Genomic DNA, 13,054 nt, shown 5'->3' with positions numbered 1-13,054 from the left:
GCGCAGATGACAGTAAATATTGAAGGGCGACCTCTATTGACTAGCTCTTTTAATAAAAAAATTTTTTCCCAGTGAATGTTGTTGAACTTCTTGCGATGAAGTCAGACGTGCCGACGAGCCCCAATTTGTGTTCCTTGTTATAAAACATAAAATAAAAACTATCTTTAAAAAATTATTAGGATATTGAAACACACCTGTTTATGTATCACGATGAGCTCGTGAACACACACAGTGTCCACATGTGACGGACGGACGGTGGAGCTTAGTAAAAAAAAAAGGCTACGACATCGGGGTAAGTCCCTTCCTCTTTTTAATTAATAATAATATTGAGAGTTTCTGTCTGTCCCCATCGTGTCACCATAAAATTCATTATAATAGATAAATCAATCAATTAAAAGCACTTCTTCAGTATATACTGACACGGGACAGCAATCATTTAGAAAGGGGGGATATAGTTTGCATAATTCTGTAGATAGAAATATACTTTCTAAATTCTGTAAATAATTCTTTGCCTGGAGTCTGAGAGAGAGAGCTGATTATAAAATATTTTTTTTATAGGGCAGACAGACTCGAGTGAGCAGACTGAGACTTTTGTAATGGAAGACAGCACCCCAGTCAGCAGGTCTGCATGTGCAAGCTATGAAAATAATTCATCAGAAGATAGGTATGTCAGGAGCTAGAAGAAAGGAAGTATATTTGTAAGTTTTTGACCAAGACAACAATTTTGCAATAATTTTGTTTGATAAGAAAAAACAACAACAAACAATACAATATAATTTTAACTTATTTGTTGATGACATTTTGATGATTATAAAGGTCACAGATTGGGGTTGTATGGTGTACTTTGTGATACAGATGGTATCAGTGGTAGAAGTACTAGCATCCAGTAAGGTTATTTTATCTGACTCTGAAGTGGCCCAGTTGATTAGAAATAATAAACAAATTGTCTGAATCTGAATCTGAATTATATAGTTGGCAAGTCATCCTTTCAGGAAACATCACACCAACTTTGAATTATTAGGACATTGGAACTAACCTGTTAATGTACCACGATGAGCTCGTGAACACACACAGTGTCCACAGGTGACGAACGGACGGCGGTGGGGTCTAGTAGTTAAAAAAAAGGCAACAAACTTTGGATGAATTGGTGGCGACGCGGTCTGTGGCGACGTGCGGAAAATTATCCAAAAGGCAGATTCAAAACTTTCAAAGATTTGCACTTTTGTTTGGCAGAAATGCAGTGTACCTGCCTAACTTGATTAAAGGTGGCTGGATTGGATGAATGAAAATACTGTGACAATCTTTTCAACAAACGAACACTTTTTTAATCAGGCTGAAACTTTTGCAGGTGACTCTTATATCTTTCTGGAAAATTTTCCAGAATGATACAACTAACTTTTTTACTATTTTGTATTTTATTTTTATTTATTTTATTTATGCAAGTCGCCTGACACACAAGGCCTGATGAAGGCCACTTCAAGGTGTGGGCTACAATTATTTTTTCCAGAGGCCGTTGCCACCTACTCCTAGGGCTGAATGGGGTTACCCCTTTTACAGTCCATACGAATGTAGGCTTGGGTATCATCAATTCGAAAGCCTGGCCGGTAGAGCAGAAAGCACTACCTCCCCAATTTTATGTAGCAAGTGTCACAACCGGGATCCGAACCCACACCCTGCTGATCAAATACCAGTGCTAATGAATCCGGTAATGTTATAAATGGAAAGGTTTGCAGAAACACCATGTAATAACTATCTCAAAATGAGTTGGGGTGGTTCTGAAAAGAACCGTTGGTTTCAACTCAATGTTTCGATCCGATATGCTCTGATCGTCTTCTGGAGAAAAAAAAGTAATGTTGTTGTTGTTGTTGTTTGTTTACAGTGTTTACTTGGACTACAATGCTACCACTCCTCTGGAACCAGAAGTCCTTGATGCAATTCACAATGCGTTGGGTGCTGCTTGGGGGAATCCAAGTAGTTCATATCATGCAGGTAATATGTTTGTTTATTTATTTCTTAAAGCCATTGGACACTTTCGGTAAACAGTATTGTCAGTGACAGGCCCGATTTGATTAAACTATAAGTTGTACAGTCCCAACTACTTAGGACGGCAACTCCAGTTGGGCCATAAACAACATTGTGTAAACACTGATACAGATTGGTTAACGACCTCACAGTTTGTCTTTGCTGCTGTCATAAATGTCAAGATTTACAACTCAACATTCTAGGAACAGTAATCTGTGTAATGCATAATCCAGAATTGCAAGACCAACATGGGTAATAAAACATAACAAACACGGTCAGGGCTTGCCCTTTAAGCCCGGCATACATTGTCTATCGTCGAAACTAGTAAACACCACCTCTCAACTTGCCCTGTGGGCTACTAAAAACTTGCAACCTACTTGTTTAAAATGCTCAAATTTCTTCCATTCAGTTTTGTTAGATGTGTTTTTTAATTGCTGGCAGTTAAGCCCAAACTTAACTCTTTGTTAAATCTAGCCCTGGTGGAGTTTTGTTCTGTTTTTATTTTCTGTTCAGGTCAGAGAGCAAAGCAGATCATCACTGAGGCAAGAGACAACATTTGCAAGATGATTGGAGCACATCAATCAGATGACATCGTATTCACTTCAGGCGGCACAGAGGTTTGTAGGGTGGCTCTTAAGTTTAGTTTCAGAATCCGTCTTTTTTCATCAGATCCCAGAGAAAATGCCACAAGAGCTTGTTAAAAGTAGGGTCATAGATTGGTTGTTGTCAACATAATGCTGATTTATAGCCAATTACAAAAAAAGATACAATTGAAATAACATGTGAAAGTTTCAGCTGAACTGTGTACTTGTTTAAAATACAAAAAGTACTTAAATGGACTGACGTTTCGACCCTAGCCGAGTCTTTCTAGAGACAGAAATGTCAGGCCATACTGTTTGCATTTATACCATAGATCCTTTTGGTTGGTAAGCAGTATGCAACAGCTAACTCTATTTTCTCTTGTTTAGAATACTTGCTTAGCAAGATACTTCTGTGCTAAGCATCGTGATGTGATTAGGCCCTGGTGAATGACGAAAGCTAATCATAAAAAAATGTTAAAAAAAATTGATTGTTGTATCATAATCTCTTTGACTTATCATTCTTAAAGACTAACAACATGGTGATCCACACTGCGCTCCAACATTTCTGGAAGACTTTTCCTCAGCTCGACCCCGGTGACCCGAGCCTCGGAGTCAGACCGACCAATCAGCATAGATTCCTCCCCCATGTGATCACGTCCAACTTGGAGCACGACTCCATCAAACTAGTACTTGAACAACTGGCTGATGAGCGACAAGTCGGTAAATAAAACAGTTAAAAGTAGGAGAGTAAACTACTACAGGCAAGTAACCCTACAACCGAACCTCCTGCAATTCGGTGTTTGGTAAAGTCTGGTAAAGTTATGCTTTTTAAAACTTTATGGCGGTTCCACTTTTCAAGTCCAAAGATCACCCTAAACGGTTCAGCCTATATTAAAATAAAAAGATATGTTTGGTCTTGTATAAAATGTTTAAAGTTGATTTTGAGACTTGTCCTTTCTCTATGATTAAAGTGTTAAGACACAAGACTGGTCTAGTTGAAGTTATTTATCCCCCTGCAATTAAAAACTCTTCTATTGTGGATGAACATTGGTATAGAAACAACAATTCTCTTTGATTGACCCTTACTCATCCCTCAATTTTATTTTTTTTCTTAGTGGTGACCTTTGTGCCAGCTTCAAAGCTCACAGGTCATGTTGAGGTCAGTGACATCATTGCTGCCCTACGACCTACGACCTGTCTGGTAACCATCATGCATGCAAACAACGAGACAGGCATCATTCAGGTACGGTTGAAATCCTCTGCACTTTTTGCTAAATACTTGCTTCGGAAAAAATGGCACAATTATTTAGGGATGACTTTTCTCCTCTTTTGTTACGTAACCTGGACCCAATTTCAAAGAGCTGCTGAGCACAAAAAAGCATGAAATTTCTTCCTTGATCATGATAAAAACAGTACCAACCAAATTTCAACGTGATTTTCAGGATGAGCAAACAACAGCTGGATAGAGTAACAAGGAGTATATGCAACAAATTGAAATTTGGTTGGTAATCCTGTTTTTACCATGGAAGAAATTTCATGCCTAGCAAATTGTTGTGCTTAGCAGCTCTATGAAATTGGGCCCAGGTGCAAACATCAGTGATCATGTGGGCAGGTTGGTGTAGGGGTATCTTTCCTCCCCTTCCACCCGGTTCAAACCACGCCGTGGATTGGGTTTTCAGTCCAAACCTGACTGCACAGGTTTTCCCTGGACATGCTGGAATAATTCTCTGGGGTTTTCCTACCACATCTAAAACTGAAACTTCCTTTCTTATCGTCTCTCCATTTGGGTTCTTGGCTAGGACAGTGGTTAAAGTTCGCTTTGCTGAGAGTCCTTGGCTTCGCAACCAGAATAACAGAAGTGAAAAAAAAAAATGAAATGTAGCTTACTAGGTTTTGCATTTTCTGAATTGTTTTTCCGTGAAGCCAATACCAGAAATTTGCCGCCAGATTCGAGCCATCAAACGCGATTCGAGACGAGAAATGCCACGGATCCTTCTCCACTCAGACGCAGCTCAGACTATCGGCAAGATTCAGGTGAATGTAGAGGAGCTGGGCATTGACTACCTGACTATCGTTGGCCACAAGGTGAGCATCTAATAAGCAGGTTGGGGTCTTGATGAGGAGAGTTGAAACACCGGCCACATAGCACTTAGTACACATCAGTGTAGGCTTAAAGACACTGGACACATTTGGTAATTGTCAAAGACCAGTCTTCTCACTTGGTGTATCTCAACATATGCACAAAACAACAAACCTGTAAAAATTTGAACTCAATTGGTCGTTGAAGTTGCGAGATAATAATGGAAAAAAAACACCCTTGTCACACGAAGTTGTATGCTTTCAGATGCTTGATTTCGAGACCTCAAAATCTAATGATGAGGTCACGAAATCAAATTCAAAATATTTTAAGTGAAAAATTAATTCTTTCTCGAAAACTACGTTACTTCAGAGGGAGTCGTTTCTCACAATGTTTTATACTATCAACAGCTCTCCATCACTCGTTACCAAGTAAGTTTTTATGCTAATAATTATTTAGTGTCCAGTGCCTTTAAAGGGATGATAACGTTTTGGTTATCACTCTTAAAATTAATGGCAACAAAAACTTACTTGCTCAGAAGTCAAAGCAGCTTTCGATAGCAAGCGATCCCCAAAAATATGAGCTGAGAAACATTACTGACAGAAACGTCCCTCAGATTGTGTATTCTAATTACGGATTATTGTAAATACTTATTTCTGCTTGTGGGATCTATGATGCTATAAACTTATTGTGTTGTTATTCAAACGCAGTTTTATGGACCTAGGATTGGAGCGGTTTTCGTGAGGGGGTTAGGTAAGACCACGCCCCTCTACCCGATGCTGTATGGAGGTGGGCAGGAGAGAAACTACAGACCAGGGTATGGGGGAAAAGATTTCCTGTTTTTACTCTTTAACCTTCCCACTGTCTGACCGATTGTTACCATTCACTGTGGTTTTTAATGCAATATCATTTGGTGAATACATCTACGCAATGAAGTCAACCCTCCTACTGTCTGACCGTTCAATATCATTACTGTGGTTATGAATGATAGACAAACTGTGCAAGCATGCAATATGATATTATGTGGTGAATACATCTACACAGTACACAGTCAATCCTCAATCCAACACCATTCCGTTACTCCACACCTGATATACAGCATGATCAGTTTACTAGTACAGTCCTTATTTAGTCTATCCAAAGAAAATATACATTCATAAATACCTCAGACAGTCTATCCATTCTGATTGGTCGAGAGGGTATCACGAGGGGTTGTTTGAACGGATGATATAACACCAGTAAAAAGTGTTCAAACATTGGCGTGACACGCGAGCTTGCACCTGTGCTTACATGTATAAGACAGTTTCTTCATTCCTATTGGTCGAGAGCAACGGCCGAGACAGTTGTGCCACATCAGGCGATACGCGCGACGCGCACAGCATTCCCTTATAATGAGTTGTTTACACGAGCCTTGACTGGGCCTTACCATTTCCTAGCTTGAGGGGTGTTGTGTTATTATAATTATAATTTTTGCATTTATTTTACTTTTTGACCATAAGTGTTGATGTTTTTTTACCGCAAAGGTATTTATGAATGGGAATCAAAGTGTGTCGAATCGGTTTTCAACTAGTGGTTTTAACCCGCCAAGGCCTGGTTCTTGATAATTTACCTCGACTTCGTCGTTGGGATTAAACCACTAGTTGAAAACCTCTTCACCACACATTGATTCCCTTAGTATAGCACGTTTCACACTACTCTATTCCCCCGAGGTTGCCCCTGGAAATAGCCGTCCTTTTCACACTATGATCCCTTTACCCCTGGTTTTCCCCCAGTCTGCCCCGGCAAATCCCAGGGAAAAACCACCCTTGATCCGGAGTAGGGTTAGCAGTAAACCCTTCTGTATTTATAAAGTCTACAACCGGGAGAAAATCCTGGGTCAAAAAAGGTCCCGGGGCCTCCCCAGGACTGTATTCCACGTGGATAAAATAAGCAGTGTAAAAAGGGATTTGGACCAGGAAGGGTTGGGGATGCATTTTTAGGTTTAACGAGGAATAATTTTCAAAATTGTTTTCTCCGTTTCAGTACAGAAAACACTGGAATGATTGCAGGGTTAGGGAAGGTAGGTACAGATTCCTGCTAATGATTCAGGTAAAACAAAAGATGAAATATGAGCGGTTCATTACTGGAAAGCCGAATTAAGGGTTTCCGAGTTTGGTCACAAGAACTCGGAAAGTATACACATCCTTTTCAATGAAGTGGGTGTGTTTCAATTACTTCAGAGCTTCCAACATTTGCATCTTGCAATCAGTGAGATGCTGTACAACAATCAGAAAGATACTTAGAATTGCATTCAAGTTAATGGGGGACAAGTTTCCATTATCAGGGAGATTTTCAAATAATGTGTTCCGCAGAACATGGAAAGATTGGTTTACTTTCAGGGAACTTTCTGCAGAACCAGGAAGAGTTGTCAGCTCTGTTACTTTGGTCAATACAAATTTAATAATGGGTGAGCAGTTAATCTGCTTGGGGAAGTCAGCAGCAATACTGGTTTGTGCATGATCCAATTATATAAGTCCACTGTTTGGAAAAAGGAATGACACGGAGATAACAGGTGTGAGTTGCCAGAGGAAAATGATGTTTTATTCTGGCCTCTAAGCTCTTTCTTTAAAGGGAAGGTACACGTTTGGTAATTGCTCAAAACTAATATTAACTTCAAAACTGACTTGGTAACGAGCATTGGAGAGCTGTTGATAGTATAAAACATTGTGGGAAACGACTCCCTCTGAAGTATTGTAGTTTTTGAGAAAGAGGTAATTTCTCACTAAAATAATAAAAGACTTTGAGCTAGAAGTCTTTTATTCCTATCTTGAAAGCTCACAAATTCGTCCAACAGGGGTGTTTTTTCTTTCATCATTAGCTCTTCTCATCATGGAGCTTTTCCGTAATGATTTGAACCCTACAAACAAATCACAAGATTAAATGTTTCGATCGTTTGTCCGACTAGGCTGCTGAATTGGTGAGCGAGAACTTGGAAAGGTATGAGGAGCAGATGAGAGAAGTACGAGACTACCTTGAGGAGAGATTACAGGTAAATGTTGGATCTTTTTAAACAAAAAAATCACCCATCAAAATAGAGAGCAAATAAGTTGAACCAAGAAGCTACCAGAATATTATCACAGTGCCGGCATTTGGAACAGACATAATGAAGGTATCTGTTCATACAGTCCGCTTAAACTTGTAGATACTTGTTTTCTTCCTGCAGGAAACGTTTGGAAGTCGAGTTCATTTCAACAGTAGATTTCCATCTGGAAGTAGAAGAATCCCAAATACGTGCAATGTGTCAGTAATCGGAGAGGGACTACAGGGTAAGTGTAAAATATAAAGTCCATCCAGGAGAGGATGGGTCAAGGAGGTCAAAGATTTTGTGGCCGAATGGTCTAGTGAACCAGTCTCAAGTTCTGGCAGCTAAGTCATTTGAATGTTATGGATGTGGGTTTGAATCCTGGTCAGGACACATTTAAAAGAAACTTTAAGAAAAGCATACATTACAAGGGAAGTTGTTAAGAGCACGTTACGAAGAGATTTGCACACTAACAAAAAACAAGTGGAAAAAACACAATATATATAGAGTCAGTCGAAAGCAATTCCAAACGACGCTTGCTTTTGAAAATGGCCTGAGATGCTGCAGTTTGGATATTTAACGATAAAGAGTTCCAGAGTTTGGGACCGAATACTGACAGGGCACAATCACTATAGATGTGGTTGTTTTAAGGACTGTTAGAAGAGTTTTTTTGTAGATCGAAGTTTGCGACTTGAAGTATAAGGTGAGAAGAGGTTTCCTGAACTAAAGTGGTGCCTACTTATCATCATTACTTTCCATTCGAGCAACATAACTTTGAAGTTAATTCTTTGATAGACTGGAAGCCAGGGAACCTTTTGAAATGTCAAAACTGCAGTCTCTTTTCAGAGCCAACACTCCTCCAAAAACAGTTTAAAATGTGGTTGTACCAGGATGTTTACTATACTGTAGATTTTATTATGATCCACACCGTAAGGTCTAAGGTCATCCGCTTTAAAGCAATCGCACAACAACGGTAACAAGTTTTGTCCAAAGGCCCACACTTCGTGTATCTCAACTTATATGTACAATGTAGGTGTATAAAATAACAAACCTTTGAAAATTTAGGCTCAATCGGTCATCGGAGTCGGGAGAAAATAACGGGAAAATCCTTGTTTCCGCACGTTTCGTCGTGTCATGACATGTATTTAAAATAAATCTGTTATTCTCGATATCGAGAATTGATAATTGCTTTAATGTTTTCTCAAAAAGTAAAGCATTTCATGGAATAATATTTAAAGAGAAGTCTTTCACCATTACCTTCTATAAACCCTGTATGTTATTTGTAAATCTGTGAATTTTTGTTCTGTTCAGAAAGTGTCCAATGGCTTTAAAGGAACACGTTGCCTTGGATCGGTCGAGTTGGTCTTTGAAAAGCGTTCTGTAACCGTTTGTTATAAAATGCATATGGGTAGAAAGATGTTGTAAAAGTAGAATACAATGATCTACACAAATATGCCTCAAAATTGCGTGGTTTTCGTTTTACCTCGTCGAATAACACGGTCGGCCATTTATGGGAGTCAAGGAAAACCGTGCAATTTTGAGTGATACTTGTGTGGATCATTATATTCTACTTTTAAAACATCTTTCTAACCCAAATGCATTTCATAACAAACGTTTTCAAACGCTTTTTATAGACCAACTCGTCCGATCCAAGGCAACGTGTTCCTTTAAACAGACAGACAGTGCAGGTGTTTTTTTAGACCTTTTTAATTTTATCTGAATATATAGGTTATAAAGTACTAGAGAGGGTGAATGTTCTACAGGCGAGTGTAGGAGCAGCTTGTCATTCCGAGTTGCAATGCAAGTGAGTTTTAAGTTTGAGTAATTATAGCTTCTCATGTTGGAGAAACCATGACATATAACGAGGGCTGCCAAATTCTACCATCACAGCAATGGGAGGGATTCGAGCCCTTACCTCAAACAGCCAAAAAAAAAAGCCACAGTGTTTAGCGAGGTGGTAGCGGGTACAAACTGCATCTCTGGCCACATCATTCATGAACATTTTCCCTCAGAAATCTGAGAATTAATTGGTCATTAATTTTTGGAGTATCGACCCTATGATTTGTATCTTAATATATATTTTTGGTTTTATGGTTATTTCAGGCCATCTCACATACTGCTAGCAGTGGGAGTGCCATCAGATATTGCAGCCAATGCACTAAGGCTTAGTGTCGGACGTCACACTACAAGAGACGACATAGAAAGAGTTGTCGACGACATCAAACAAGGGATAGATGGGCTACTAAACGAACTAGATTAATGGAACTTTGCAGCTGCTGTTTTATGCATGTTTAGTAACAAATAGTTCAAGTCGATGAAAGTACAGTACACTGTATTGAACATGTACTACACTGTCCAAATTATAAAAGTGGCGCTCCGTCAGACAGACAAACTGCAGCATACAATGCATATTTTTAACCAGTAGTTGAAGTCATCGACAGTACAGTCAGTAGTGTGAGCATGTACTACACTGTCCAAATTATAAAAGTGGCGTACCGTCAGACGGACAAACTTCAGCAGAATTAAATGCATGTTTTGTAACCAATAGTTGACGTCAATGCCAGTGCAGTACACTGTGTACTGAGCATGTACTACACTGTCCAAATTATAAAAGTGGCGCTCCGTCAGACAGACAAACTGCAGCATGCAATGCATATTTTTAACCAGTAGTTGAAGTCATCGACAGTACAGTCAGTGTTGTGAGCATGTACTACACTGTCCAAATTAAAAAAGTGGCGTACCGTCAGACAGACAACCTTCAGCATCCAATGCACGCTTTGTAACAAATAGTTGAAGTCAATGACAGCACAGTAGGCTACAGTGTACTGAGCGTGTACAACACTGTCCAAATGATAAAAGTGGCGCACCTTTAGACCGTGGAGCATGTATGGTCAGACAGACAACCTTCAGCATCCAATGCACGCTTTGTAACAAATAGTTGAAGTCAATGACAGCACAGTAGGCTACAGTGTACTGAGCGTGTACAACACTGTCCAAATGATAAAAGTGGCGCACCTTTAGACCGTGGAGCATGTATGGTCAGACGGGCAAACTTCAGTATCTAATGCAGCTCGGATCAATGTGTCCAATGTACATGTACATGTGTACTAGCTGTTAAAAAGTACTGCCAGAAATGAAGTCTGTAACTGAACGCATGTAATCAAAACTTAAAACTGGTTAGCCACAAAACAAAAATTTTGTGCATACAAAACAGAAATGAAGTCTACTAACTAGTGACAACCACGTTCAGAAATATATGCGTATACTGCCGCTTGAATTAAACCACATGATAGTTAGGCTTTATCCGACTACCTACATACATGACAGAATGTAAGTGTGCTGTGCGTCATGCAAGGGGGGTCAGTGTGGGTTTTTCCTGTAGATAGACATTTAAGCATTTGTGTGTTCTATGTCTACAGGCAATCCTGTAGTATAGACAGATGTGGTTGATGAATTCAGTTGTAATTTTAGCAGTACTTTAAATGTGTGCATATTACAGGGTAAATGTATAACTGTTTAGAAAGTCGTGAAGTTTTAAAACAGACAACATTGCATAACAAATCTTGGTCAAAAAAGTGCAAGGCACCAGTCGCAGCAATGTAAACTATACGGCAGTTTAGCTGGTAACCTGCATTTTGTTTGCCAAAAATACAAAAACAACACGCACAAAGAAAATGGTTGATTTGATAGTTTAGGCAAAACATACAGAACTGGATACAGAACTTTGACCATGTGATGGGCTTTATGTTAATACAACCCCGATGTGACCAGTCTTGGACCAATCAGAGTGCAAACTCTCTGAGGTGTTTATGAATGATTGCTAAACTACACCAGCCTGTATTATGATATCATTATGGCGAATGCATTCACACAATGCACTGTGTACATAGTTAGTTTCGCGCCGAGCTAGCTGTGCCACTACATTGTATAATGTACATTGTATACACTGAACATGTGTAGTTGAATGGTTGCAAACATGTTACAAAGAGAAAGAGTAGGAGGGTAAAGAAGCACCAGGGCCCACCGGGGCCTCATTTCATGGCTCTGCTTCCTGAATAGACCGATCCACTTAGCTCCGCCCCATTGCGTATTGACCAATAACAATGCAACGAAGGTCCGACAAATAAGGGCCGACAATTGTGCGTGTATCTTGGCGCGCGCGGCAGAGTTGTGCAGAAAGGCATTGGAGAGCCCCACGTGCGTCGTGGGCGGAGCCTACTGGATCGGTCTGTTGTGTGCTTGGGATCACCATTCCCAGCTTACACTACAGGGCAAGTGCCAAATTCCTGTGCTAACTGTGTGAAGGAAGTATGTGTTCATGTACATGTACGCCTAGTAATAATGAGTGCACATGCACACAACCAACCCTGGCTACCCTGTTAAATACACTCGATGTAAGCAAGGAATTCCCTTCTTCCGTAAGCGCAGACTCTTTGCTTATGGTAAGCAGAGCCATGAAATTGGGTTCAGGTCCTCAAATGAATGTCACAGAAACGAGCAAGGATATTGCCCTGAATGTACACAGTAAGGCAATCCAACAGGACCACAGCAGGCATGCAACTTAATGCAAAAATTATCGTAAACTTTTAAAAAATAATACTTTAAACACGTGTACGTAGATGTGACAGGGTAGAGAATAACTTGTTAAAAAAATGTGGCAATAATTTCAATAAATCTTGACTCAAAGTCATGAAATCCTGAACACTTCTCATGTTTAATTGCTTGGACAACAACAGAGAACAGTATTAACACTTCGTCGGATCACGTTTATACATACTAAAAAAATGTAGCATCTTGTATTCTTCCCCCCATTGCTTTTTCTGTTTTCCTCCCCGAACATAAATTCCCTTACAGCTGCTTCAGACAGGCGCGCCAGAGTTGCGCCATACCAAATAGATTAGGGGCGCCTCTAGGTTGACCCAAATCATTTTCTGTTTCAGACAGACCAAGTTAAAGGCAGTGGACACTATTGGTCATTACTCAAAATAATTATTATCATAAAACCTTTCTTGATTACAAGTAATGGGGAGAGGTTGATATTGTTAAACATTGTGAGAAACGGCTCCCTTTGAAGTGACGTAGTTTTCGAGAAAGAAGTAATTTTCCACGAATTTGAATTTGAGACCTCAAGTTTAGAACTTGAGGTCTCAAAATCAAGCATCAGAAAGCACACAACTTCATGTGACAATGGTGTTTTTCCTTTCACAATTATCTCGCAAATTCGACGACCGATTGAGCTAAAATTTTCACAGGTTTGTTATTTTATTCATTATGTTGAGATACACCAAGTGAGAAGACTAGTCTTTGACAATT

At 39.6% G+C, this 13,054-nt stretch overlaps 1 protein-coding gene across 2 annotated transcripts; it reads left to right on the top strand.

The window, feature by feature from the left end:
* The first annotated feature begins 60 nt into the window (after positions 1 to 60).
* On the top strand, positions 61 to 10,020 carry LOC117302146 (selenocysteine lyase-like). Of its 2 annotated transcripts, XM_033785948.1 has the most exons (13): positions 61 to 292; positions 559 to 664; positions 1,880 to 1,989; positions 2,536 to 2,639; positions 3,131 to 3,323; positions 3,719 to 3,846; positions 4,527 to 4,688; positions 5,391 to 5,497; positions 6,703 to 6,739; positions 7,625 to 7,708; positions 7,883 to 7,985; positions 9,470 to 9,545; positions 9,845 to 10,020. In XM_033785948.1, exons 2-13 carry the CDS (start codon positions 597 to 599, stop codon positions 9,999 to 10,001), a joined length of 1,329 nt encoding a protein of 442 aa, XP_033641839.1. In that variant the 5' UTR covers positions 61 to 292; positions 559 to 596; the 3' UTR covers positions 10,002 to 10,020. The 2 variants fall into 2 exon arrangements, with proteins under 2 accessions (XP_033641839.1, XP_033641840.1); XM_033785949.1 differs by lacking the exon at positions 9,470 to 9,545 and having other exon boundaries at positions 9,845 to 9,962.
* Positions 10,021 to 13,054: the final 3,034 nt, after the last annotated feature.

Source organism: Asterias rubens, chromosome 18 (assembly GCF_902459465.1).
Source record: "Asterias rubens chromosome 18, eAstRub1.3, whole genome shotgun sequence".
In the NCBI taxonomy this organism is placed as follows: domain Eukaryota; kingdom Metazoa; phylum Echinodermata; class Asteroidea; order Forcipulatida; family Asteriidae; genus Asterias; species Asterias rubens.
The sequence above is the reverse complement of the archived record's forward strand: the minus strand, read 5'-3'. Positions and strand labels throughout refer to the sequence as shown.